This window comes from Anguilla rostrata, chromosome 9 (assembly GCF_018555375.3).
Source record: "Anguilla rostrata isolate EN2019 chromosome 9, ASM1855537v3, whole genome shotgun sequence".
Taxonomy (NCBI): domain Eukaryota; kingdom Metazoa; phylum Chordata; class Actinopteri; order Anguilliformes; family Anguillidae; genus Anguilla; species Anguilla rostrata.
The window spans coordinates 2383015-2405361 of record NC_057941.1 but is presented as its reverse complement, the minus strand read 5'-3'; the positions used below and the strand labels follow the sequence as shown (position 1 = coordinate 2405361).

At 45.9% G+C, this 22347-nt stretch overlaps 2 protein-coding genes and 1 long non-coding RNA gene across 4 annotated transcripts; 2 read left to right on the top strand and 1 right to left on the bottom strand.

Annotated features, from left to right (window-relative positions):
• The first annotated feature begins 6327 nt into the window (after positions 1–6327).
• LOC135262681 (uncharacterized) lies at positions 6328–8186 on the top strand. Its single transcript, XR_010332276.1, has 2 exons — positions 6328–6466; positions 7180–8186. It is a non-coding gene; the product is annotated as an uncharacterized LOC135262681 (long non-coding RNA).
• A 480-nt stretch (positions 8187–8666) lies between these two features.
• sar1b (secretion associated, Ras related GTPase 1B) lies at positions 8667–17921 on the bottom strand. Of its 2 annotated transcripts, none has more exons than XM_064349791.1 (7): positions 17784–17921; positions 13964–14039; positions 13158–13277; positions 12444–12509; positions 11974–12077; positions 10941–11072; positions 8667–10270 (listed from the first exon to the last, which is right to left on the bottom strand). In XM_064349791.1, exons 2-7 carry the CDS (start codon positions 14019–14021, stop codon positions 10154–10156), a joined length of 597 nt encoding a protein of 198 aa, XP_064205861.1. In that variant the 5' UTR covers positions 14022–14039; positions 17784–17921; the 3' UTR covers positions 8667–10153. The 2 variants fall into 2 exon arrangements, with proteins under 2 accessions (XP_064205861.1, XP_064205860.1); XM_064349790.1 differs by having other exon boundaries at positions 17706–17852.
• Positions 17922–18086: 165 nt separating this feature from the next.
• LOC135262674 (uncharacterized) lies at positions 18087–22333 on the top strand. The gene is made up of 2 exons (XM_064349792.1): positions 18087–18672; positions 21798–22333. The coding sequence occupies exons 1-2, from the start codon at positions 18615–18617 to the stop codon at positions 22331–22333; spliced, it is 594 nt and encodes a 197-aa protein (XP_064205862.1). The 5' UTR covers positions 18087–18614.
• Positions 22334–22347: the final 14 nt, after the last annotated feature.

Genomic DNA, 22347 nt, shown 5'->3' with positions numbered 1-22347 from the left:
TTTTTTTTTTTTCATTGGACGATTACAGAGAGATCCAGGGTGGAACAGGAGCCGGAGCACTTATATCATTCATAATTTAGTATGGACTATGTTGTCTCCACCCCCCCCCCCCCCAAATCATTTTCAGAGGGGCTCCCCCCAGATACTGTAGTTGGGTCATCCTGACACTAGGAGGAGCCGGCACAGTCCTGTCACAGTTGAACGACAGTGGATGCCTCTCTGGGGGGATATTATCATCACAGTGAGTTTTGCCAAAACAACAAGCATCACCTCCATTAGAAACGGGCAGTGGAGTGGCTGGGTGGCTGTTGCCTTGGCAGCCTGCTGTCTGTCAGCAGAAACTGCCTCATAGAAAACGTCAGAGACAGGCCTGGGAATCTAAAGGGTAAATAAATACTGGAAGGACGTCTGCGTGTTGGCCAATCTGGATCTTGACTCACTACTGACATCTTGTGGCTGGTGGAGGGATGCAGGTTATTCTGTCAAAATTGAGGCACTTCTCCCGCACACCATTTTGTACACCTTGTTCTCCTCATGGAAATATCTCTTGTATGAGGAAATATTCCTGATTTGTCCATGCTAAGCAAATACACATACACTCAGTCACTTTATTAGGTACACCTGCTCATTAACCACAAACAGACTGCTCCTCCAAACAGCGAATCATGTGGCTGCAACTCAATACAAAAAGCCTGCAGACATGGTGAAGAGGTTCAGTAGCTGGTCGACTAAACGTTAGGATGGTTGATCTATGTGACTTTGACCGTGGTATGATCGCTAGTGCCAGCCCTGGTGTCTCCAGCATCTCAGAAGCAGCTGACCTCCTGACATGCATACGGTAGGGTCAGAATTCGCTGTAAACTGCATGAAACCATGAATCCATCCTTGTGTCAACAGTGCAGGCTGCTGCTGGTGGTGGTGTAATGGTATGGGGAATGTTTTCTTGGCACACATTAGGCTTCTTAAATACCAGTTGAGCATCATTTTAATGCTGCAGCATACCCAGTGTTGCTGGCCATGTGCATGTCTTTATGACCACAGTTATGACCTGTCAGAACCTGTTATATGTTCCCATATTTGGTGGGATTCACCTAATATTATTTACATGATTGCTTGGTTCACAGTACTGTATGTCAGTCTATGAAGATGTAGATTTTTGCATTACGGTAAGTTGTTATATTTTTCGCAATTGAATGGTCATCTGTACCGAGAGAAGTTAAATTGGTGCAGATTGTATAAAATGACAGCACCCCTGGCTTATTTCTGTTTCCTTAAAAGGGGGGGTGTGTGTGGATCTGCAGATCTCCCCGGTCTGTTTGTGTCTGTTTGTGTGTGGATACTCTGACCGGAGGAGGTTGGCGCTGCGGTCAGGTTCGCCTCTCCCGTAAAGCTCGACAGCGGGTGTAAATGTGCGGGGGTTCCGTACTCAAGGACGCAGCTCTGTGACACCCTCTATTCCCCAACACTATAAATAGAAACGCTTCTCTCCAGTTCGGTGTTGTTTTTGTTTTGTTTTTTGTTTTGCTTCTCATCTCAAGGTGTGTGGCTACCTGCTGCTGAATGAAAACAAGGAAGTGTTTTTGTATTTTTTTTTTTTTTTTTCAGAGAACTGCAGGGTAATCTTTCCTGCTGCGTGTTGTCGTGGTGACACAAATTCCCCCGAATTATTATTTCCTGAATAGTTCCTTGAGTTGGGCTTGTGTATCCGTGCAGAACTTTCCCCCCCTTTCTTTGCGCATCTCTTTGTAATGCCGATGATCACTGTGGAAACAAGACCAGGATAAAACCTAGTGTGTGGCTGGACCTAACACACGTGATCCGGCCAACCAATTGTCACTTCATCACTCACTCACTCAGTCACTCACTCAGTCACAGACATTCGCGTTTGTAGGGCTGGCCCTGCTGTTGCGGTCCAGCCAAAAAATATTAAAGCCTGGATTCTCCAGGTATATAATGTCTGTAAATATTTCCTTCAGACAGTGCATCATATTCAATCACTTTATACGATTTCCCCACACAGATAAGACCAGAGTGCAAGGCCCAGTTCAGCATGTCCTCTAGGAAAATACATAATATTAACCTATTATATTAATATTAACCTTTTTTTATGGGGAAGACACTGAGCTTCAGTTCCCTCCAATGCTGCTGTATTTTGGGGTGCACTAAACCTAACTAAACCCATTAGGAAAAATTCTTCCAACTCTTCTCAAAGTCCTTTCTGTCATCATTATGCTGCCTGGAGAAATGGCAGAGATAACTTGTGTGAATGTAAACTGGTACGCAGTCTTTATAGTCACAACTAGGGAACCTTATTGACAGGTTTATTATTTTTTTGCGAGACTTCTTTTACTGTGCACCAACATGGTACTATGAAAAAACAGTACTGTGCGTGTGACTGGGATCCACTGGCGATGTCATAGCGCCGTGATTGCTGGGTACCGCACATGCGTGACTAATCCTGTCGAGTAAAGTGGCCCATTTCTTTCCCGCCTTTATCACAGCTTCACAGCATTTATCCATCATCACGATACTGAAAGCGCTGCAGAATTACAGTATTTGGGGTGACCTGCTTGTGGCATCGAACTACAATACTTTAACATTAGGGTGGACACTTACTGCAAATCCATTGAGCGGGATACAATAGAGCGGTAAGTATTGTGTATCGTACCGGCAGAAAAAAAAAAACATCAAAGTAGCAACGCTTGAAAGGAATGCGTTTTCCCTCCTTGCCTTCTAATAACAGCGCTTTTACAAAACGCTGCGCGTGAAATGTACGCCCTCGTTCTGACAGAACGTGACCCGAGGCCGCATGTCAGAATAGCTTTCAACCGAAACGCTAATCTCTCTCACCCGGAAGCGATATCTGAAACCAGCGCGCTTCCTCGATCTTAATTAGCAGCGGGTGTGTGTTTCAGGGACCTGTCCAGGCCTCCAAATTACCAGTGTTGAAAGACCATGACGCCAACGTCGTGTTTATTTTATTTTATTTTGAATTAAGCAGACAGTGTTCAACTTGAATGAGCATTCTTCATTAACACTTGGATGCTTTCTTTGGACTGGCCTTCCAATTACAAAATTCTTTTTACCAGACTTGAAAACTTGTTTTTTATGGACAGGGGAGCCAGGGCAAGGACGTTTGTTGTTATTTCCTTGTATTAAAAAACATTCAATACCTATTAATTTACAATTCTTTAGGAAGGATTAAAAAGATTTTCTCAAGAAATGGTGAGAGTCACTTGATGTCACGTTTTTGGTCATTTAGGCAATGGGACTATTACACTGACGGTAAAAGAAAATTCCACTCAGTTTATTTCCACGTAAGCGTGAAACGCTGAGGAGAGTAGTTCCATCCTGTGGGATAAGTCTGTCCCGGTTGGATGATTAGACCTGTATTGTAGATGATGAAATAGTGGAAATGTCCATCCATCCATTTTCTAGCCCTGCTTACTTTTGGTTAGGATCGTGGGGGGATGGGTGGGGTCTGTGTTGGAGCCTATCCCTGCAGGCACTGGGTGAAGGGCAGGAAACTGTAAACAGGGAGAAGTAATTGCTTGAAGGCAGGAATTGTGGGCCAGTGGAGGATCGCACGTGGGGAGAAGGTTCTGCCTGTTATTAAAACCGAGACCCAGGAGTCTTCTCCTCCAGCCATATTATTCCGTTTGTGATTCATGGTCTGTGCAATATTTAAATGACCCTGCAAGACTGCAGACATCAGGCAAATCTCCGAAGAGAGGAAGTAGAAAGAGAAAAGTACAGAATAAACAGTATCACATAATTAGTATATCTGTAATCTGTAACAAGAAACATCTGAATTATTATTATTATTACTCATCCATAAATTATCTAACTCAGTGGGCAGGGTTGCTGAGGGAGCTGCTGGAGTCTATCCCAGCATGCATTTGGTGAGAGGCAGTAATACACCCTGGACAGATCGCCAGTCCATCGCAAGGCACCAGGGCCGCAGATGGGGGGGGGGGGGGCAACTGGGGCATTTTGTCCTGGGCCCTTTTGAATTCGATATAAAAGCGCTCGGAATCAGAGGGGTGTTTGGCGAGGACTTCTCTCTTGCTTCCTTCAGAAGAAATTTTATGTAATTTATATGATAATTGTCAATATTTTTGGATCATAATTTCTTCAGGCCCTGCGATAGATTGGCAGCCTGTCCAGAGTGTATTCCTGCCTCTTGCCCAATGCATGCTGGGATAGGCTCCAGCACCCCCCACGGCGACCCTGCTCACCATAAGCGGGTTCAGATAATGGATGGATGAATTTCTTCAGGCGACTATTTGTGTTAAAAGCGTGTTAATTGGAAAGCCGTGTTCAGAGAGATATTGCCCTCCCTTCCTCGGCATAAACACGGGGACAAGCTGTGTTATGAGGCCGGATCGTGTGTCAATCATAAATCGATGGACCGGCTCATGTGCCCATGTGTCAGAATGCTAGAAGTGTGAACCGAAAATATGAATTACTAACTAAAACAACAGCGCTGTGGCAGCTCGTAAAAAAAAAAAAAGATTCACAATCATCTGCTGCTAGACATTTCAGCACAATTAAACATGATGTCTGCTTGTTTAGGTTCTTGGCTATTTAATCTGTTAAATAACAACAGATGGGAGGCCAGGAAAGCATAATTTGCAACAATCATGAGCAGAACACAAGCAGACACAAAGATCTGAAACTGGCATCCTTACGGGGGGAGAGTGGGGACATCTCATTTCGCCCCCTTTAGGGAAACGCTGACAGGACACTGTGGATGAGACTCTCTACAGTGCTTTCAGAAAAGGATGTTCTTCTTAAGTTGAGTCTGTGGGGTCATTTTCTGTGATTTTGTATTTTATTTTATTTTTTCATTACTTTACATTACGTTTATTTGGCAGATGCTTTTATACAAAGCGACGTAGGAGGCGTGACGATAAGCTACAACATCAAGATAACGATACAAGTGCAATATAAGTGCTGGATGGAGATACAAGTGTAACAAGAAAGTTCTGAAGGATTGAGATAGAAGGATTCAGGTAATAAGAGCGATCCTAGATTGGGAGTGCCTCGCAGAGTGGTTAAAGTTAGCCCAGGTATAGTCTGAAGAGATGCATCTTCAGACCATGGCAGATGATGGGCAGTGACCGAGTGACTAGGGTGGAGAAGCTCTGTGACAGGGATGAGTGAGAACCCTTCGCCCGGATGGCGGGGGGGCAAGTCGCCCTGCTGCAGCAGAGCGGAGTGGTTGAGCTGGTGTGTAGCAGAGCGGAGTGGTGGAGCTGGAGTGGAGCAGAGCGGAGTGGTGGAGCTGGAGTGGAGCAGAGTGGAGTGGTGGAGCTGGTGTGGAGCAGAGCGGAGTGGTGGAGCTGGAGTGTAGCAGAGCGGAGTGGTGGAGCTGGAGTGTAGCAGAGCGGAGTGGTGGAGCTGGAGTGTAGCAGAGCGGAGTGGTGGAGCTGGAGTGTAGCAGAGCGGAGTGGTGGAGCTGGTGTGTAGCAGAGCGGAGTGGTTGAGCTGGTGTGGAGCAGAGTGGAGTGGTTGAGCTGGGTGTAGCAGAGCGGAGTGGTGGAGCTGGAGTGTGCAGAGGGAGTGGAGCAGAGCGAGTGGTGGAGCTGGGGTGAGCAGAGCGGAGTGGTGGAGCTGGTGTGTAGCAGAGCGGAGTGGTTGAGCTGGTGTGGAGCAGAGTGGAGTGGTTGAGCTGGCGTGTGGGGTTGAATCATGTCCTGTATGTAGGTGGGGGCTGTCCTGTTGGCTGAGGTGTGGGCCAGAGTCAGGACCTCAAACCTGATCCTGGCGGTGACCAGTAGCCAGCGGAGTGACCTCAGCAGGGGTGTGACATGCGAGAACTTGAAAAGGTTGAAGACAAGGCAGTGGCGTTCTGAATCAGTTATAGTGGCTTTATGGCACAGGCTGGCAGGCTTGCAAAGATTATTATTAAATTAAGTTTCTAAATGGGCTTTAGGACTAAAAAGGGTTTCATTTTTAGTTTTGTATCTGCCAGTGGCCTGCTTAGACATAATTTTGAACTGTGTATGATTTAACATGCAGTTGTGTTGAGTTGTAGCACCACACATTTAAAAGAAAAAATGGCATCTTTTCAGTATTAATAAATGGAAAATATTTCATAGAATACAAATATTTAATGGGAAATATTTATGATTTTATTAAGAATTTGCCTTTCCATGTAGGCCTACTGACATTAATACTTCAAAAGGCCTACCGTGAAAATAACTTCGGTTCATTCTGTGCTTGAATCTACACATATGATTTTGGCACCCTTGAGGAATACGGGAACATTATTTACCGATTATTTCCTTGATAATAAACGGCTCGGTCACCACGTGAAGCACTTGGCTCGAGATGAAAAGACTGTGAAGAAGGAAGTGTAGCACGCGAGAAGGTGATTTGAATGAACTGAAGTACTGTGCTACTTAAACGCCCCAACAGAAAAGTCAGGAGAGTTCTGGAGAAGAGCGAGTGAGAGAGGAAAGTAAGTACACCTCTGAGAAATATCAAACGGCTTTTCATGTGAAACGGAAAAAATGTTTGTAAATGTTCATGGTTTTTTTCTACTTGCGTTGCTGTTTTAAAACCATTGAAATGTGATACATTGATTTGACTGGTTTTGACCAGAAACTGGTGGCTCTACGGCACTTAAGGAAATAAGTAGGGATGTATGATGGTACTAGGGTCGTATCTGTATCAGCCAATAATAGCTAGAATATTTATCTGAATTGGCCATTGTGATGATGCAACGTTATATTATGATGATTCCAGAGAGGATATGATGTGGTGCTGTAAATGAAGTGACAATGTCATAGTCAAAAAGTAGCCCAAACAAAGTCATTTGACCCTATTTTATTTTCAATGTATTGTTTTTACACACAAAGCTATAGCAGACTCAACAAATCCCTATACGCATGCTTTCAGTTTAATCCTAAGAAAACTGAAATAATGTATTGCGCACATAAAATTAGTTGCATTTTTCCTACATAAACTTTAAGCTGATCTCATCTACATCTTCCACGAATGTGGAAACTTGCTTGCAGTTTGCATTTGGGCATGTGTACTGTAACGTTACACAGGAGAGCATCAGCCAATATGACCAGTCAAATGAATATGGGTTACTGATATCGGTTCCAGAAATTCCCACATCACGCACTCCTCGAAATAACTTCTGTTCTCTGTGCGGCACTGTTTCAGCAGCATCATTCAAACAAGCAACAGGACACTTGGTTTTTAGGATTTTTTTTCTCTTTTCCTTGCCTTTCATCCCAAATCCCGGACAAACATTCAAATATGCCAATGCACCCTCGGACGATGTTGTCAGTGGAGAATGGACTCCCCGCGTCTCCTTCACAAAGCGGCGCGACCCCAAGCGGGCATCTTTCCGCGCCGCTTCCAGACCGAGGCTCGCCACCTGGTGCTGGCGAGGCGGCGGCGAAAACATCAGAGAGCCCGGGATTTACACATCAATCGAGCCGCGGGCCGGGCAGCCGGAGCGCTCCAGGAGACGCAGGCGCAGACGCAAGGAGGGCATCCAAGCCGCAGCCATGTCACCGCGGAGGTCCTGTGCAGCGGGTAGAGTCGGTGCCCACTCTGAGCGCGGCCATTGAAAGGCCGGGCAACGACGTAACCAAGGAAGAGGGACGGACTGGGGGTGAACAGGGCTGCAGCAAGACTTGTGGGAAACTTCTATTGGCGGTGGCCTTGGTGCTGTTCTCTCCCGTCATAGCTGTAGGGGTGTGCATGCATGATCTGATAGTGTGCAATGATCACGAGGAACTTTATACGTAAACGTATCATCATTATTGCTGTTCTTGTTGTACTTTTTACGAATTTTCAGGACATGACAGATCGTACTCCGTATCAAGAACATTTGGGAGTTTGCCTACATTGCGTTGCTTCTTCCGAGAGCAGAATCTAACACTGTAAACATTTCCCCTGAAAACAATGACCTATACTGCCCTCTGGAGGCCACATTATCAAATTACATAATGACAGCTGCGCAATGCGGTATAATTTTACAAATGGAACGTTTCAAAATGTAAAAATGAAGTTTTTTGTTAGCGGCGATGCACCTTATACATCATTACGTATTTCAGTAATTTGTGCAATTGTTCGAAAGATACTTCCCAGTTAGGCCTACGCCTTTTGTCTTTCAGAATGTAATTTGATCTTGTATGTATAATATATTCAGTTATCTCTTATATGTATATCTATTGACATTAATAGGTTTATGTCTGTAAAACACGTGCTCCATGGTTTGTAAATAGGCTTACGTACACTTGACTGACTGTTGCCCACCAGTGTTTCCCCCCATAGCAAACCCCCTCCAGATATTCCAAACAGACCGTTTATTTTAAACCTTTTTTCTGGGGAATTCCCAAATCACATCGCTTCCCGATGTTATTACGGCTAATGGACCTCATCGTGGAACGAGGTGTTCGAATGGAAAATGTATAGTGTTAAAAGTCACGAGTCACACCTGATCCTGTTCCAGAACAATCTTAATGACATGACGCAACAGTACGCAACTTGCGCATTCTTGATGCCACATAAAACACAACTTTCATGAGTGCAATAAAGATGCTGCACGTGATTGCAAAACAAATTAGCATAGCTATACTCATCACATACACGTGGCTAAGCACGTCGGGGTTTGTTAATTGAACACACGTTATAGTCTATTGTTCATTGCAAACATTTATTACAATTTCTGCTGCAAACAACAAGGAATTTATCCTAATGGAACAGCTCATGAAGTATAGAATATAAGAGGAAATGGCGAGAGAAAATAGTAACAGAACATAAAATGTGTATTAATGCGCCATTCCACTAAGTTATTTTTAATGAGATTATTCTCAATTCTTCAACTGGAAATTTGGCATTTATTGCATTGTCAACTTCCATTTTTATGTGGTCATTAAAAAAGATTAAAGGACAAGGCATGCAGATTTGTTTTTGGAATGCACAGCGATTACACTGGGCACTACTCTGGAAATCGCATTAAATCCATGTATGGCGTTCGTATACATTTCATATATTCGTTTCCTCGCGTTTAGCCTACCTGTTCTCGATTATTAAATACATGTTCATATTTCACACGGTTTCTCTTTGGAGTCACGGTATTACATCGACATCCTTCCAGGTTTGTGTACGCAATCGATGTCAAAAGGACCCAAGTATGCCGCAAACAAGATTACGACCTTGCAAGTACTGCAGAATAAAAACCATGTCTAATGATTACTGCACGTTACAATCACGCTACTTCCAACAGTTCCACCCACAGCTAGGTACTGTTCCTTCTTCTCACGATAACTTCGACATCAATTAATCTGCTGAAGCCCCAACCGAAAAACCATACCTCAAACTCACTTAAGAACAATCTGGCATCCACCCCCCCCCCCCCCCCCAATAACGGCTACAACCTCCCTCCTGTCGTGTTTCCTATCCCAAAGTGCACTGCGTCGCCTGAAAAGTCAAAGAAGCGTGCGTCCCATTCACACGAGTGACGAAGGACCATCCGTAGTGTGTATGAAACATACCTGTTCTCAAAGGTTCCATCGCACGCACACCATCATAAACATTCAGAAGACTCAGGACACAAGGGGCACTGTTTGCAATGCTGTGGTTATATCAAACGAAAAATAAAAAGGTTGCAGCCAGAAATAAACAAAAAGTTCAAGGTAACATGTACAAGTGGCCACATGTTTACTGAAATCGTTCAAAAAAAAAAAAAAACTAAGGAAATTAACATGAACGTTAAATACTGTAGGTCACGTGTTTGACATGTCTACAAGTCTTTGCTGTTAAAAAATGTGCACTCAGAAGCATGCCATTACTGACTTCTGGTCTCAATGTTCGAAAGATATTGGGGCACTGATATTTCTCTAAATAATCATCCACTGGGTTTGGAATTACGCAGCGATCTTTAAGGGGCAGGTAAAAAAAAATAAAGAAAAAAAGAAAATGGGAGAATTCAACAACCTTGGACTTGACATTCCTGCAGAGTCAATACTATATTATTTTCTAGAAAAAGTATGACAATTGTGTAACCAAATGTTCAACCAATAAAAAAGTCTGTTGGGTTCAGGCTGTTGTGTTGTGAGAGCAGAGGCAGACTTCATAACCGAAGGAGGGGTTGAATATGGTGGTGGGCGGCTCCTCTCCTGCTCTAGTCGATGTACTGGGACAGCCAGCGGAACCCCTCCCCGTACCCCTGCCTCTTCAGCACAGTGCACATGAACACCTCCAGTGGTCTCGTGTTCAGCTCCTTCATCGGGACGTTGCCCTGGAAGAGAACCCGGGAGCAGGGTCACGGGGGTGGAGAAAAAGGACGCCCAACTCCCCCCTGTACCCCACACACCCCATTCCACAGCACTACGGCTTTAGCCCTTTAAGTCGTGAGGTCACAAACACGCGATCGGAATGTTCTTAACTGAACATTCTGATGCTGATGTCACAATCACTGCTGGTGACCGAAAGCAGCGGAGTTCTAGAACACCGACTTAGAATTGTGAAAAAAAAAAACATCACAAAAAAAACTACACTTCAAAGAGTTAAATCAGTCTTTTCATCAGCACTGTGTGGATCTTTACGATCATTGCTTACCTTTATTTATTTATTCAGTTAATTATTAATATATTTATAGGCACAATCCACTTATACAGCCGGATATTTATTGAAGCAGTTCAGGTAAAGAACCTTGCTCAAGAGTACGGCAGCAGTGTGCTACCTGGGTACTGAACCCACAGCCTTTCGGTTATGAGCCCAGCTCCCTAACCATGTGGATGTAGCCCCCTTGGTTAGCAGCCGTGTGAAAATGCGTTCTGGCACGCAGCAGGTCACCGTGCCCGTGTCAGACGGCGACGAGGCAGAGAGGAGAGCGTGTGAAAGACGGCGGTTCTCAGCGCGGGGGGGGGGCAGGCGCAGGTGTGAGGGCTCGCGCATGCGCTCCCTACCTTTCCCGTCGTCTGACCGTACAGGCCGAACAGCTCCCGCAGCCTCTCCTCGCTGATGGCTTCTGGTCTGTCGATCTTGTTTCCCAGGATCAGGATAGGCACATTTCCGATGGTCTCGTCTGTCATTAGTGCCTGCGGGAGACAGCGAGCGGGAGAGAGCGTCAGTCGCTACGCGTCCAGCACACGCTGGGGAAAAACTCCCATGATGCACCTCCCCCCCAGAAACGACCGCGTTCGGACCCTGAGCCAATCAGACGGTGCCTCTGTGGGGCTATCACGCGCAGACGGGGTGACACGGTGGCTCAGGGCTCGATAAAGCATCCAGACCCTGAGCATTACTAACTCCACGCTGCCGCGGGGGGGGTCAGACGTTTGTCTGACGAGAGGAGCGGCTTGAATGAGTGTGGGGGGGTGGGAATGAGTGTCACATTCAGCCTCCAGTCACATCAGCAGAGCTTCAGCAAACATGACGTCCCGGATACAGAGAGCACCTGGGGCCTACATGCCTGCCAACAGCTGAGCAGCGAGCAGTGCAGCCCGCTACGCCCTCTTCCTATCCACTACATCCTCTCCCCTACACCCTCCTACCCTACGCCCTCCCCCCTACGCCCTCCCCCTACACCCTCCTACCCTACGCCCTCCCCCTACACCCCTCCCTACGCCTCCCTACACCCTCCCCCCTACACCCTCCTACCCTACGCCCTCCCCGCTACGCCCTCCTACCCTACGCCCTCCCCGCTACACCCTCCTACCCTACGCCCTCCCCCCACGCAGGGCGGGCGCATCCTGAAGCTCGGTCAGTCGACGGTGGCGCTTCAGAGCGGGGCCTCCGTTCAGCCGCGGGACGGGCGGGACGGGTCGGGACAGGCGCTGCGGGCCTCGGTGTCGGTGGCAGGGCGGCGTGTTTGCTGAAGGGGCTGAACCGTTTGGGAGTGACACGCTGTGCCGTGTGCTTTAAGACCGTGAGCGAGGCGGCGTGAGACGCAGCGCCCTGCGTGCGGGGGGGGCGCGCGGGGGGGGGGGGCAGACTCACGTCGAGCTCCACTTTGGACTCGCCCAGTCGCTGGTGATCTGCGCAGTCCACCAGGAAGACGATGCCGTTGATGGCGGGGAGGTAGTTTTTCCACACTCTGCGAGCTGAACACACAGGAGAGAGAGAGAGGTGAGACTGAACACATACTGAACACACAGGTGAGACTGAACACAGGTGAGAGAAAGAGAGGTGAGACTGAACACACAGGGGAGAGAGAGAGACTGAACACACAGGGGAGAGAGAGGTGAGACTGAACACATGGGTGAGAGAGAGGTGAGACTGAACACACAGGTGAGCGAGAGAGGTGAGACTGAACACATGGGTGAGAGAGAGGTGAGACTGAACACAGGTGAGAGAGAGGTGAGACTGAACACACAGGGGTGAGAGAGAGAGAGTGAGACTGAACACACAGGTGAAAGAGAGGTGAAAGTGAACACACAGGTAAGAGAGGGTGGGGGTGGGGTGCATACCTTGTGCGTGGCCACCCAAATCAAAGGTGGTGAAGGTCATGCCAGCGATCGTCAGCTCCTCAGAAGCTGATGGGACAAACGGGACAGTTACAGCGCCGGTTAGCTCTCTCACGTTAGCATTAGCTCCAATCAGCCTTAATAATACAGCCGCTAACAAAGGCTAACTGCACTTTTACATTACAGCCGCGGATAAAGACTAAATGCGTGTCTTCTCTGATGGGGGCTACACCACTTCTAAATGGACCCAGTCCAGAAACATATAAATACAACATAAAAACACAATACATATGAAACCGTCCAAGGCCTTAAATCTGACGACTCAGCTTGAACGGAGTACGATTCTCGTCACAAGAACATTGCCACCTCCCCGTTTCATCCTTAGTTTAATTTGAAAGGAAAAGACTGAATGAGACAGACTGCTTCGAAGCAACAAACTCCTGAACTTTATTCAACTTTATGAAACTTCTGCATTTATCTGGGCCACGGGTGACCAGCCGTGCATCATCAGTCAGTGAGAGCAGAAGATCACATGGTTAACTCGCCTGGTCTCTTCACTCTTAAGATGGCCGCTCATTTTAAGCTGCTGGAGAAAAGAAAAGCAAAGACAAGCCTACACCCTGAGGAGCTTCGGGACGGGCACCTCTCACCCACCATCTGGGCCTGTCCTGCAGCTGTGGGTTCGACTAAAGTTCAGCAGAAAAGTTTGAAACTTACTGGGATGTAAAGTGGGCACATGCTGTCCCAATCGGTCATCTTTGAGCATGTGCAGTAGGGTTGTCTTGCCAGCATTGTCCAGTCCAAGAAACACTAACTTGCCAGATTTCTTGTACAGTCCTGGAACACGGCAGACAGAAATTAAGGAGAACAGAACACAGACATTCTACACACAGACCAGATATCCAGATCTACTATCTACTTCCACCCCCATGCCTCCTTATGTGGCTGCTCACAGGTTGGTATTGGTTTGATATGCTATCTGTGGCTGTTCGGTCTTCAGTCATGGCATTTCATGAATACTGAGCTGCTGCAGTGGCAGTGACAGAGAGTGATCTTTCACCGTTAGTCACAGAGCACTGCAGGTGTGATGCAACCCTGTAGGCCCAAGCCTTCCATACAGTCACTCTGTACTTTGGCCCATAAAGTCTGACGCAAAATGGTTGGCTTCTCCCCTGGACAGACCTGCCAAGGTGCCTCAGAATGATGCTACAGTACCACTCTTGTCCACAAGGGGAAGCAAACTCTTAAGTTTCAGTGGACAATCGCAAATTCAAGTCATTTAACATTTATATGTGATATACAGGGAAACAAATTCATAAATATAAAACAAGTCAAGCAATTCCCATTGGAAAATTCCTGTAAAAGCATTTAGGCAAGTAGGGAGTGTGTGTTCACTGGCCAGCGATACCTGAGATTAAGAGAAGGACTAGTCCTGGGAAAAACAGCTTCGATAAAAGTGTGTTTGTGTGTGTGTGTGTGTGTGCTAGATTTGGACTGTGTGCGGCATGAAATCAAGTGCTTACCTAATAACTGCAATACACTATTGAAACCACTGTAAAGCCAATCAAATATGAAGGACATATCCGGATGTTGTCAATCCTGAAAGAGAAAAAGGAAAAGCAGGAAGTGAGGTTGTGCTTGGCGAAGGAGGGGAACAAGCAGGACGTGTAGAAACACAAACAGCTGCGCCCAAGGTGGGGGGGGGACAGTGTGGGAGCTGGGACAGAACCGCTCCAAGCCCTACAGACCCACAGCGTCATCAGGCAAAACCCGTACTGCCTGTTTTTTTTTTTTTCTTAAAAAAATAAACAAATCAAACAAAACAGCACTGAGAATGAACCGGCTGAACGATTACCCAACGCAAACACTGAAGAATTCAGCCGTGATTCAACACGGAGGACCTGCAGAAAAGATTTGCCTGCATGCTTTCAAAGCAAACTGTATGAAAAAACCCCCTCATGCCAGTCTGTTAATATTTAGCATACAGTCATTGCAACTTTAACATAGTCTGAGAATTACAGGACAGCTAAGAGAAGGCTAGGTTTAATCTAGCTGCAATGTACTTTGCCCTTACCGAATTTAGGTCTACTTTATTTTTCTGGTTTCTTACATAACAATAGGAACCAAGAAAGAAAGAGATTAATATTAAATTGTCTATGCATTTATCTAAACAAAAGTTCAGGACAAATTGCACATGAACAGACCAATCTAAGAACGCAAGTGTAAACTGTCACAGGATGTTTTTCCTGATAAAACAGCATGGTTTGGACAGATGACGACAAACTAGGACATAGCTTGGATTTTAAGATGCCTGCAATCTGTGCACAATGTCTTTAGTCTAATATTACAACAACAAAACAAAAAGAAACAAGCCATTTAGGTTATACCTACACCAATAAGCACGCAAAACTATAAAATGTGGGGATCAGTGGAATATGGAACTTTTACAGTGCATCATTTTACGTCAAAGCATCACGTGTACAAATTAACTGGACAAAAGAAATTTAAAAAAGGGTGGACAAATCTCTTAATACTCCTGCTACTTAGAATTTGAGTGGTGAAATGGGCTTCAGGTTCAGCTATGGAATAATCTCCTCTCGGTTACTCTTGCAAAACATAAGCCTATTTTACCCCCCTCCTCCCCCGGTTCATTTCACAGCAGCATTTGGAGTGGAATGAAAAGGAAAACCATGCTTCTGCTGTCCTCAGCCTGGACCTATTTATTATGTGGTGAAACCCTGCAATGGCTACAGGACCAGGCCTTTATTTCCAATGATAGCTCTGCTGTAACCGTGCTTCTTTCACAAATCAATGCGATGCCATCTTACCTGTGGCTCTGATTACACAATGCGGACACAGGGCTGGGGGTAAAGTATGGGGGCGGGGGGGGTGGGGGTGGGGGGCAAAGGTCACGAACATGCAGACAGGGCAAAAAACCACACGTCAGCAGACTCTTCTTCCCCTCTCACACACTACAAGCAGGAAGTGAACCTGGGTCAGGTTGCATGGGCTTAAATAGTGCGACAACAACTCTACATGCTGCCTTGTGTAGATTAACTTGACAGGCGTCCATGCCAAGCAAATACGCTTTTCGGAACTTACTATTAACCCACCCCACCCCCCCCCCCCGACCCCCCAAAAAAAGACAACATTCACCAGATTACATTCTACAGTATATTCTACAGAGTCATGCCTGTGAATAAACACACATAATGGTATACACCTTTGTTCTCGCACTGAATTCAAAGTAACTTACATTGAACTGGTAAACGTAAATTCTAAATCTACACAGGAAAGAGATTCTTGATTGCCAAATGCAAAAGTAAAAATGGGAAGAAAAAAAAAGAATACATACAGACTGACCGTTGCCCTTTAATTGCATGCACTCTTAAAACCCGACATTTTTTTACAGCAACTGCCAATGCATTAATGTGCCCATACTGCACGCAAAATGAGCTGGAAGGAGAGTTGCGCGTGCTACAGACATCCCGGTGGACATTGTCTCGGCACGTGAGCAGCACAAGTGACACGGAGATGATTTTCATCCAAAAATACACCAGCTGGCCTCTCATCTCCCATTCCTTTACGCCCAGCTGACCCGGTTGCCATGGCATCAGGCTTGGTGAAAGGAGCATTTATACGGGCACTGCAAACGTGTTGAAAAGCGGCAAATCTGAACAGCTAAATAAATAATCATCCGCAAAGTTCTGAGGTCACAGTTCAGGATATTCTGCTTCTTTTTGAGGTACACTCCATATTCCAGCCAGACTTATTTCGATACCAGCTGTGCGAGATCCCCAAAAGATTTACTTTACAAGAGCAGTAAACCTAAACAAGATTACTAAGAGCGTAACTGTTGATCTAGATTCACCGTCCGCAATGATCTGCTATTCAAAGATGACACGTCACTGTCAGTGCCTCTTTGTTGATTAGTTACAACACGATAACTGAAACTGTGCAAGATATAAAGCACGCAATTCAACACTGAAAAAATGCCTGAGGAGGGTACATGTCGTGGGGATCATTTTTCACATTTAACTTTGTTACAGAATGAAATTGGGCCGGTCTCAACAGATTAAAAAAAACTTTTCAAAAAGTCAACAAAAGCCTGAACCAACTATGAATACCAACTGAAGCTATTATAAGTCGGTTCCGTCTGTGTGCACAAGAGACCCTTTTTATTCACTTCAAGTTCAGCGTTTTGCATCAACGGAGCCAAAGTACAGAAATTCAGGATGTTATCAAGGAAAGCCACTTAGGCGAGCTGAATCAGCTCGTTGCCAGACGGCACACGATAGAAGATGCAGTAACGATTAAGGTAATGCAAGTTTTCCAAATGTCCAGGCAAGACCAGTATTAAGCAGGTCTCACACATCACTTCACACACAAGTGGATGGACAATCGGTATGCCACCTAACAGGTTATGGACAAAAACCAAAATCTTTTTCAGAGTTGGGGGACCTGCTGGGCAACCTGTAAAATAAGTCACTGAAAGCATTTGTGACTTAGCTCATTTGGATAAGCAAACATCACTAAGGTTAGATACGTAGCTAAATGTTTTAATGGGCTTGTCGGTCTATTAGTGAGGTTAGTAGCGGTAGCTAACGTTACACTACTTAGATACAAGCAAATTAAGTTGCCTCTTAACATTGCAGTTAAAGATGTAGCTAGCTATCTGTTAAGCAATCTAACCAGCCTGTGAGCCAAATGTTCCACAGTCAGCATAGCCAACATACCTGGATCTACTGATATCTGTCCAGCTCACAATTGTTGGCTAACTAGCTATATAACTACGGTACGTCCGAATCCAACTAACGAGGAGGTACTACATACACTACTGAAAGTAATGTTAGCAAGCCTGATACTGCGTATAAACTGATTAATTCCGATTGCAACTGATCAGTGCTATATGCATAAGAATAATAATTGACGTGTCCGAAGAGTCACAAATTGACAGCGGTTTCTATCCGTGCTCTATCTGGCTAGCTAGATAGCTAACGTTAGCTAGATAGACATTGGCTGGCAGGTTAGCTTTGCAACCAGCTATCTAATAATTAAGGCGAGGCAGGAATAGCAAGTTTCAGTACATACATGTGATCAGTGTGGTGAATATTTTTGATACGAAAATAATGAAAAATAGTCTGGCTAACTAGGTAGCTAGCGAGCTAGATAGACATTGGCTGGCGAGTTAGCTTGGCAACCAGCTCACTGTTATCTAATAGTTTAGACAAGCCGGGAATAGCGATCAGACACTTCCGTACGTACCTGTGATCAGTGTGGTGAAGAATTTTGCTATTAAAATAATGAAAACAGCTCTCCTTTCCCGTACGTGCTATATCTCACCTTTCCTTTCTGTCTTCGTGTTTTGTTACAGAGCCACGACACACATCAATGGCCGACTGACTGCTCCCAGATCCTGACAGAACTTCTTCCTGCGCGTGTTTCGCAATAATGTGCCCGATAAGGAAACAAGAATGCAATTGGTCCGTGTATTCCCATGTAGTGTCAGAGTGAGGGCAGAATCCATGCTCGAATAGATTATTTTTGTCGGACAATTTTTAAGCTCTGTGGCGTATGGAGCAGAATATAAACAAATATAAAAATTACCACACTGACCAAAATGCAACTCTATGATTTAAACACGCTTGAAATACATATATTTTATTTTTCAGGCAATGAAATGTATTTGATTGGCGAGATAATTTCGTTTTATCAAGGAATTACACACTTCTCGTTCGCGATGCAGAGTAAACGCTCCTTCAGGGCTTTTTGAAGTACAATTCAAGTATACTGCAGCGTTCGATCTTGTTTTGTTTCTCGTACGACAAAAAAGTTCCTTACACAGGAAATGCCACGTGTACCAACTGCGCATGTGTGAGAAGGGTTGTACGTCTGTCTCGTCTACGTTGATCCAGGGTGATCCCTACTTCCTGTGCGAGTCGAGGAGGATTTTGCGAGTACTTTTACCAAGCAGGGCCCGTACCCCCAGAAACCCGGGGAACATCCCCAATCATGCTTCTGTATTAGGCTGTTTTTTAAACATCGACCTCCTAGTCAGAGGCCAAATCGGTCCGTCAGTATAGCTGTTTTCACTGGCTACCCAGCTAGGTTTCACGGTGTGTTATTCGCCAGCTAGACACCGCTAGCTAAATTTGTTCTGGTATCAATTTCAAGATGTCAAATTCTGGGTACAACTCTCAGAATGGGGCGGGAGGACAGCCGTACACGAATGGTGAGTAATTTAGTTAAAACTGGCCTGTTGTTTGGGGTTTTATCTCACAGTTCTTGCGGACGTATGAAACTGTCTTTAAGAGTTAGCTGAAAAGTTTAACGACAGCTACAGTTCGTTAGCCATCCAGCTCACAACTTGCGATAGGGCTAACCTCGCTAGCACTAGCTAGCCGATTGCCTACGTAGGGATAAGATAAAGATACGATGCATAGACCGTAAGATATTGCTGACTGGTTGAGTATAGTGCAGCCATTTAACCAAGCGTTCAAAGGAAGTCGAGTGGAGAGTAAATGGATACATTTCTGTGGCAGCGTGTTGAGTTACTTTGTAGCCAGCTTGCTAGCTAACGTTAGCCAGTTGAAATTGCACAAGTTTCATGATGTCATTCAGGGTATAATGTCGCCGCTAACTTCTCCGCTAGTGGTGGAATCGTAGGAATGTTAAAAATAAGATACATGTTAGAAAAATGTTTTAACCAAAAACTTTATATCAGTCATAAGTCATTTTAATTTGAACACGAGCGTGAATGTATTTACTAGTGTGAATGTATTTAGTAGTGTAACACTTCAGAGCAAACAGGAAATACTGGATAGTACCGAATTAATGGTTATATTCATAACTATCGACCTATTCTAAATTACATGGGACCTTTGAATAGTGTAATTGAATTTACTCGAGTTAACTAACTGAAGACGAGTCGTTTGAAAACTGTATTTTGATTATATGAATTCGTCAAAATCACCCTTGAGATCTAGTTTTCGAATCCATAGAATGAAACTCCACCTCCACTTAAAATAATTAAGCTGGTTCTACGTATCTTCGTCATCGTATCTTGGCAACGTGGGATGTAAACGCTGCCGGTCATTTTTTGTATAGGTTTTGTTAGCGAATTGTGGTCACGTGATTGTCGTGCGTAATTAGCCCGTTTCCCTACAGTTCATTACAATGTGTTTGCTATTTACTAACGTGGACAAACGCCGATATGAGTGTTACCCTAACAACTACGTCTGGCGTTGCAGTTATTCGGCGCTGTGAAGCTTTTTTGGCGCAGTATCAATCGCAAGTGCAGTGTGTACATGTGGCATGTGCGCGCGAGCCAGCAGTATAAAGCGCCAACGAATCAGTCAGCGAAGTTTTAAGTTGCCATGTAGTCACTTTTTGGGAAATGTACTATGGGAGAGTTTTGTATGTTTTTACTGTTATTCCTCAGTGTCTCAATAGGCCTTTTAAAAGCAACGACAGTCTGCACAGCAGTCATGCCTGCAAAAACGCACCGCTCATACAATTGTTTATTTTCAAAATGTTTTTTTTTCTTCTTCTATATAAAACGTAAAAACTGATGTTTCCTTAAGATTTAGGTATCATACTCCTATTGCCACAAATAATTGGGGTTTGTCAGGCTTCTGACCCCTTCTCAGAACGATTGGTTCGGGAGCGCCGCTGGCCGGATGAACTCCTTGCTCATAGCGCAGGGTACTGTGCTCTGAGGGAACTTCAGTGGCAGCAGGAAAGGCCGTTTACTGCTGGGACTGTCGATGAGGGCTTTAGTCTTATCTCTTCGCCGGAACCTCTGTACCCACGAGGATCTTTGAACTCTGAGCACAACCATTCTGATTAGTTCTGAGTCTTCCTTATTATTTCCCCATTGTTAATATGTGCTTTTGGAAGTACTCCACCCCTTAAAGGTTTCCTAATTTGCAATAAATCCTCATTCTCTTCCCAAGGCCGATTTGTTCTGTCTGAAAATCAGTGCTTGCCAGCTGTTGTTTTTTTTGGTTTCCTTCTGCATTAATGCCTGTTGACTCGACACCATCGTATCTGAAACCTTTTGTCCAAGTCGAGTGCGTGTATATTTTCCCCACTTTTGCATAGCATTGCCTTATTACGTTTCACTTTCATTGGCTGTTGAGGCAGCCCTGTCTGAATTTGATTTGGAATTTCTGGTTTGTATACAAATGCAAAAACAGGAAAGGTTTGGTTGACCAGTTTGGACTGGCAGTGCATATAAAGTATATCTTGGTATGTGACTTATTAATTCCTGTCTGTTAAGCCAGTCAGATGAATTAGAGAATTTCTATGCAGTCAAGCTTTTAGCCAGGAATCTTTCTTTTGTGCATCTAACCTTGCACTTCTTCCTCAGGGTTCTGTTGACTTGTGGCAGTTCCAGGGCTGTTGTCTGAATGGAAGCTTTGCCGCTAGCCGCCGGGTCGGCCTTGCAGTTCTTAGAGAGATTTCCCCATTTGCCGGAAACGCGGCGATTGCTGTTATTTTTTCGCCATTTAGTGTTTTTTTTAATTCCTGACCTCAGCATGTCTACTGTGTTGCTGCACATGCTCTGTCTGTGGCAGCTGCACTACGATCTGCTCAGTGTAGGCTTCCTGTGCACCGCAGGCTCGGAATTGTCTGCTTTTTTCAGCAGCCCACTGGTGAAGTATTTTAAGTGTTTACCCTGAAAACCTCTCCACCTGCCTCCTCAGGTGCAGAATTCTTTTTATTGCCCCTGCTCCGTTTGATTCCTGGTTTTCCGTAAGTGTGTCCCCCTCCGTGTGTGAGCGAGTGGACGGCTGCTGTAAATCCAGACGCAGGGATTATAATCCGGCTCTGTGTCCCATCTGAGTCGCGGCGCGGCTGGAAGACTGAGCGATGTCACGACCGCATTTCTACCTGTAGACACATCAGTTTTTTTCATCAAATTACCGACATCAAAAAAAACAACAAAAACTTTAATTTCCGCGCCGCTAATCGACGTCCATGACCTGCTTTGACCTGCTGACATCCATCCGACGTCGGAATGTGCGGTGGGGTGGGGTGGGTGGTGCGGTGGGGTGGGGTGGGGTGAGGTGGGATGGGTGAGGTGGGGTGGGGTGTCATGCCCGCGTTTCCTCCAGATTACGCCTGGCTGGCGAGCTCCAGTGACAGACCGAGGGATAAAGCTGAGGCAGAGAGGCTTCAGCTATTTTCACATATTTCTTCCTGGCATCATAAGTTGGAAAATTTGGGGGGGGGGGCAGTACAAAAAACCGTTTACAGTATTTCTTGTCGTGTGCGTGTTGTTGGCAGCTGAGGTGTTGAATTGGAGGTAGAGCTGCCCTGGTTAACTCGTTGCGTTTTGTTCTGGTTTTCCAGGCCCCTCCGTGCCCCCTGTGGCGCTGCAGCCTGTAGGCCAGGGCTACGGCATGGCGGGTCCGCCCCCGCTTCCCAACCAGATTCCCGCCAAGTCTGCCCACCCGCATGCCGGCGCTCCCAGATTCCACAACTCCGGCCCCTATCAGAGCGCCCCCCCGCCCAGCTCCTATCAGGCGGCTCCGGGGCCGACGCCCACCAGCCGGTCGCCGGCTCCCATTGGACCGCCTCAGAGTATGACCCCGCCCCCACCTGCTGCCCACGGTCACATGACTCCACCCCCACCTTCCACTCACGCCCATATGATGACCCCGCCCCTGCCTACCACCCACGCCCATATGATGACCCCGCCCGTGCCTACTACCCACGCCCAAATGATGACCCCGCCCCTGCCTACTACCCATGCCCAAATGATGACCCCTCCCCTGCCTACTACTCACACCCATATGATGACCCCGCCCCTGCCTACTACCCATGCCCATATGATGACCCCGCCCCTGCCAACCACCCACGCCCAAATGATGACCCCGTCCCCCTAACGTCCGCGGTCGCC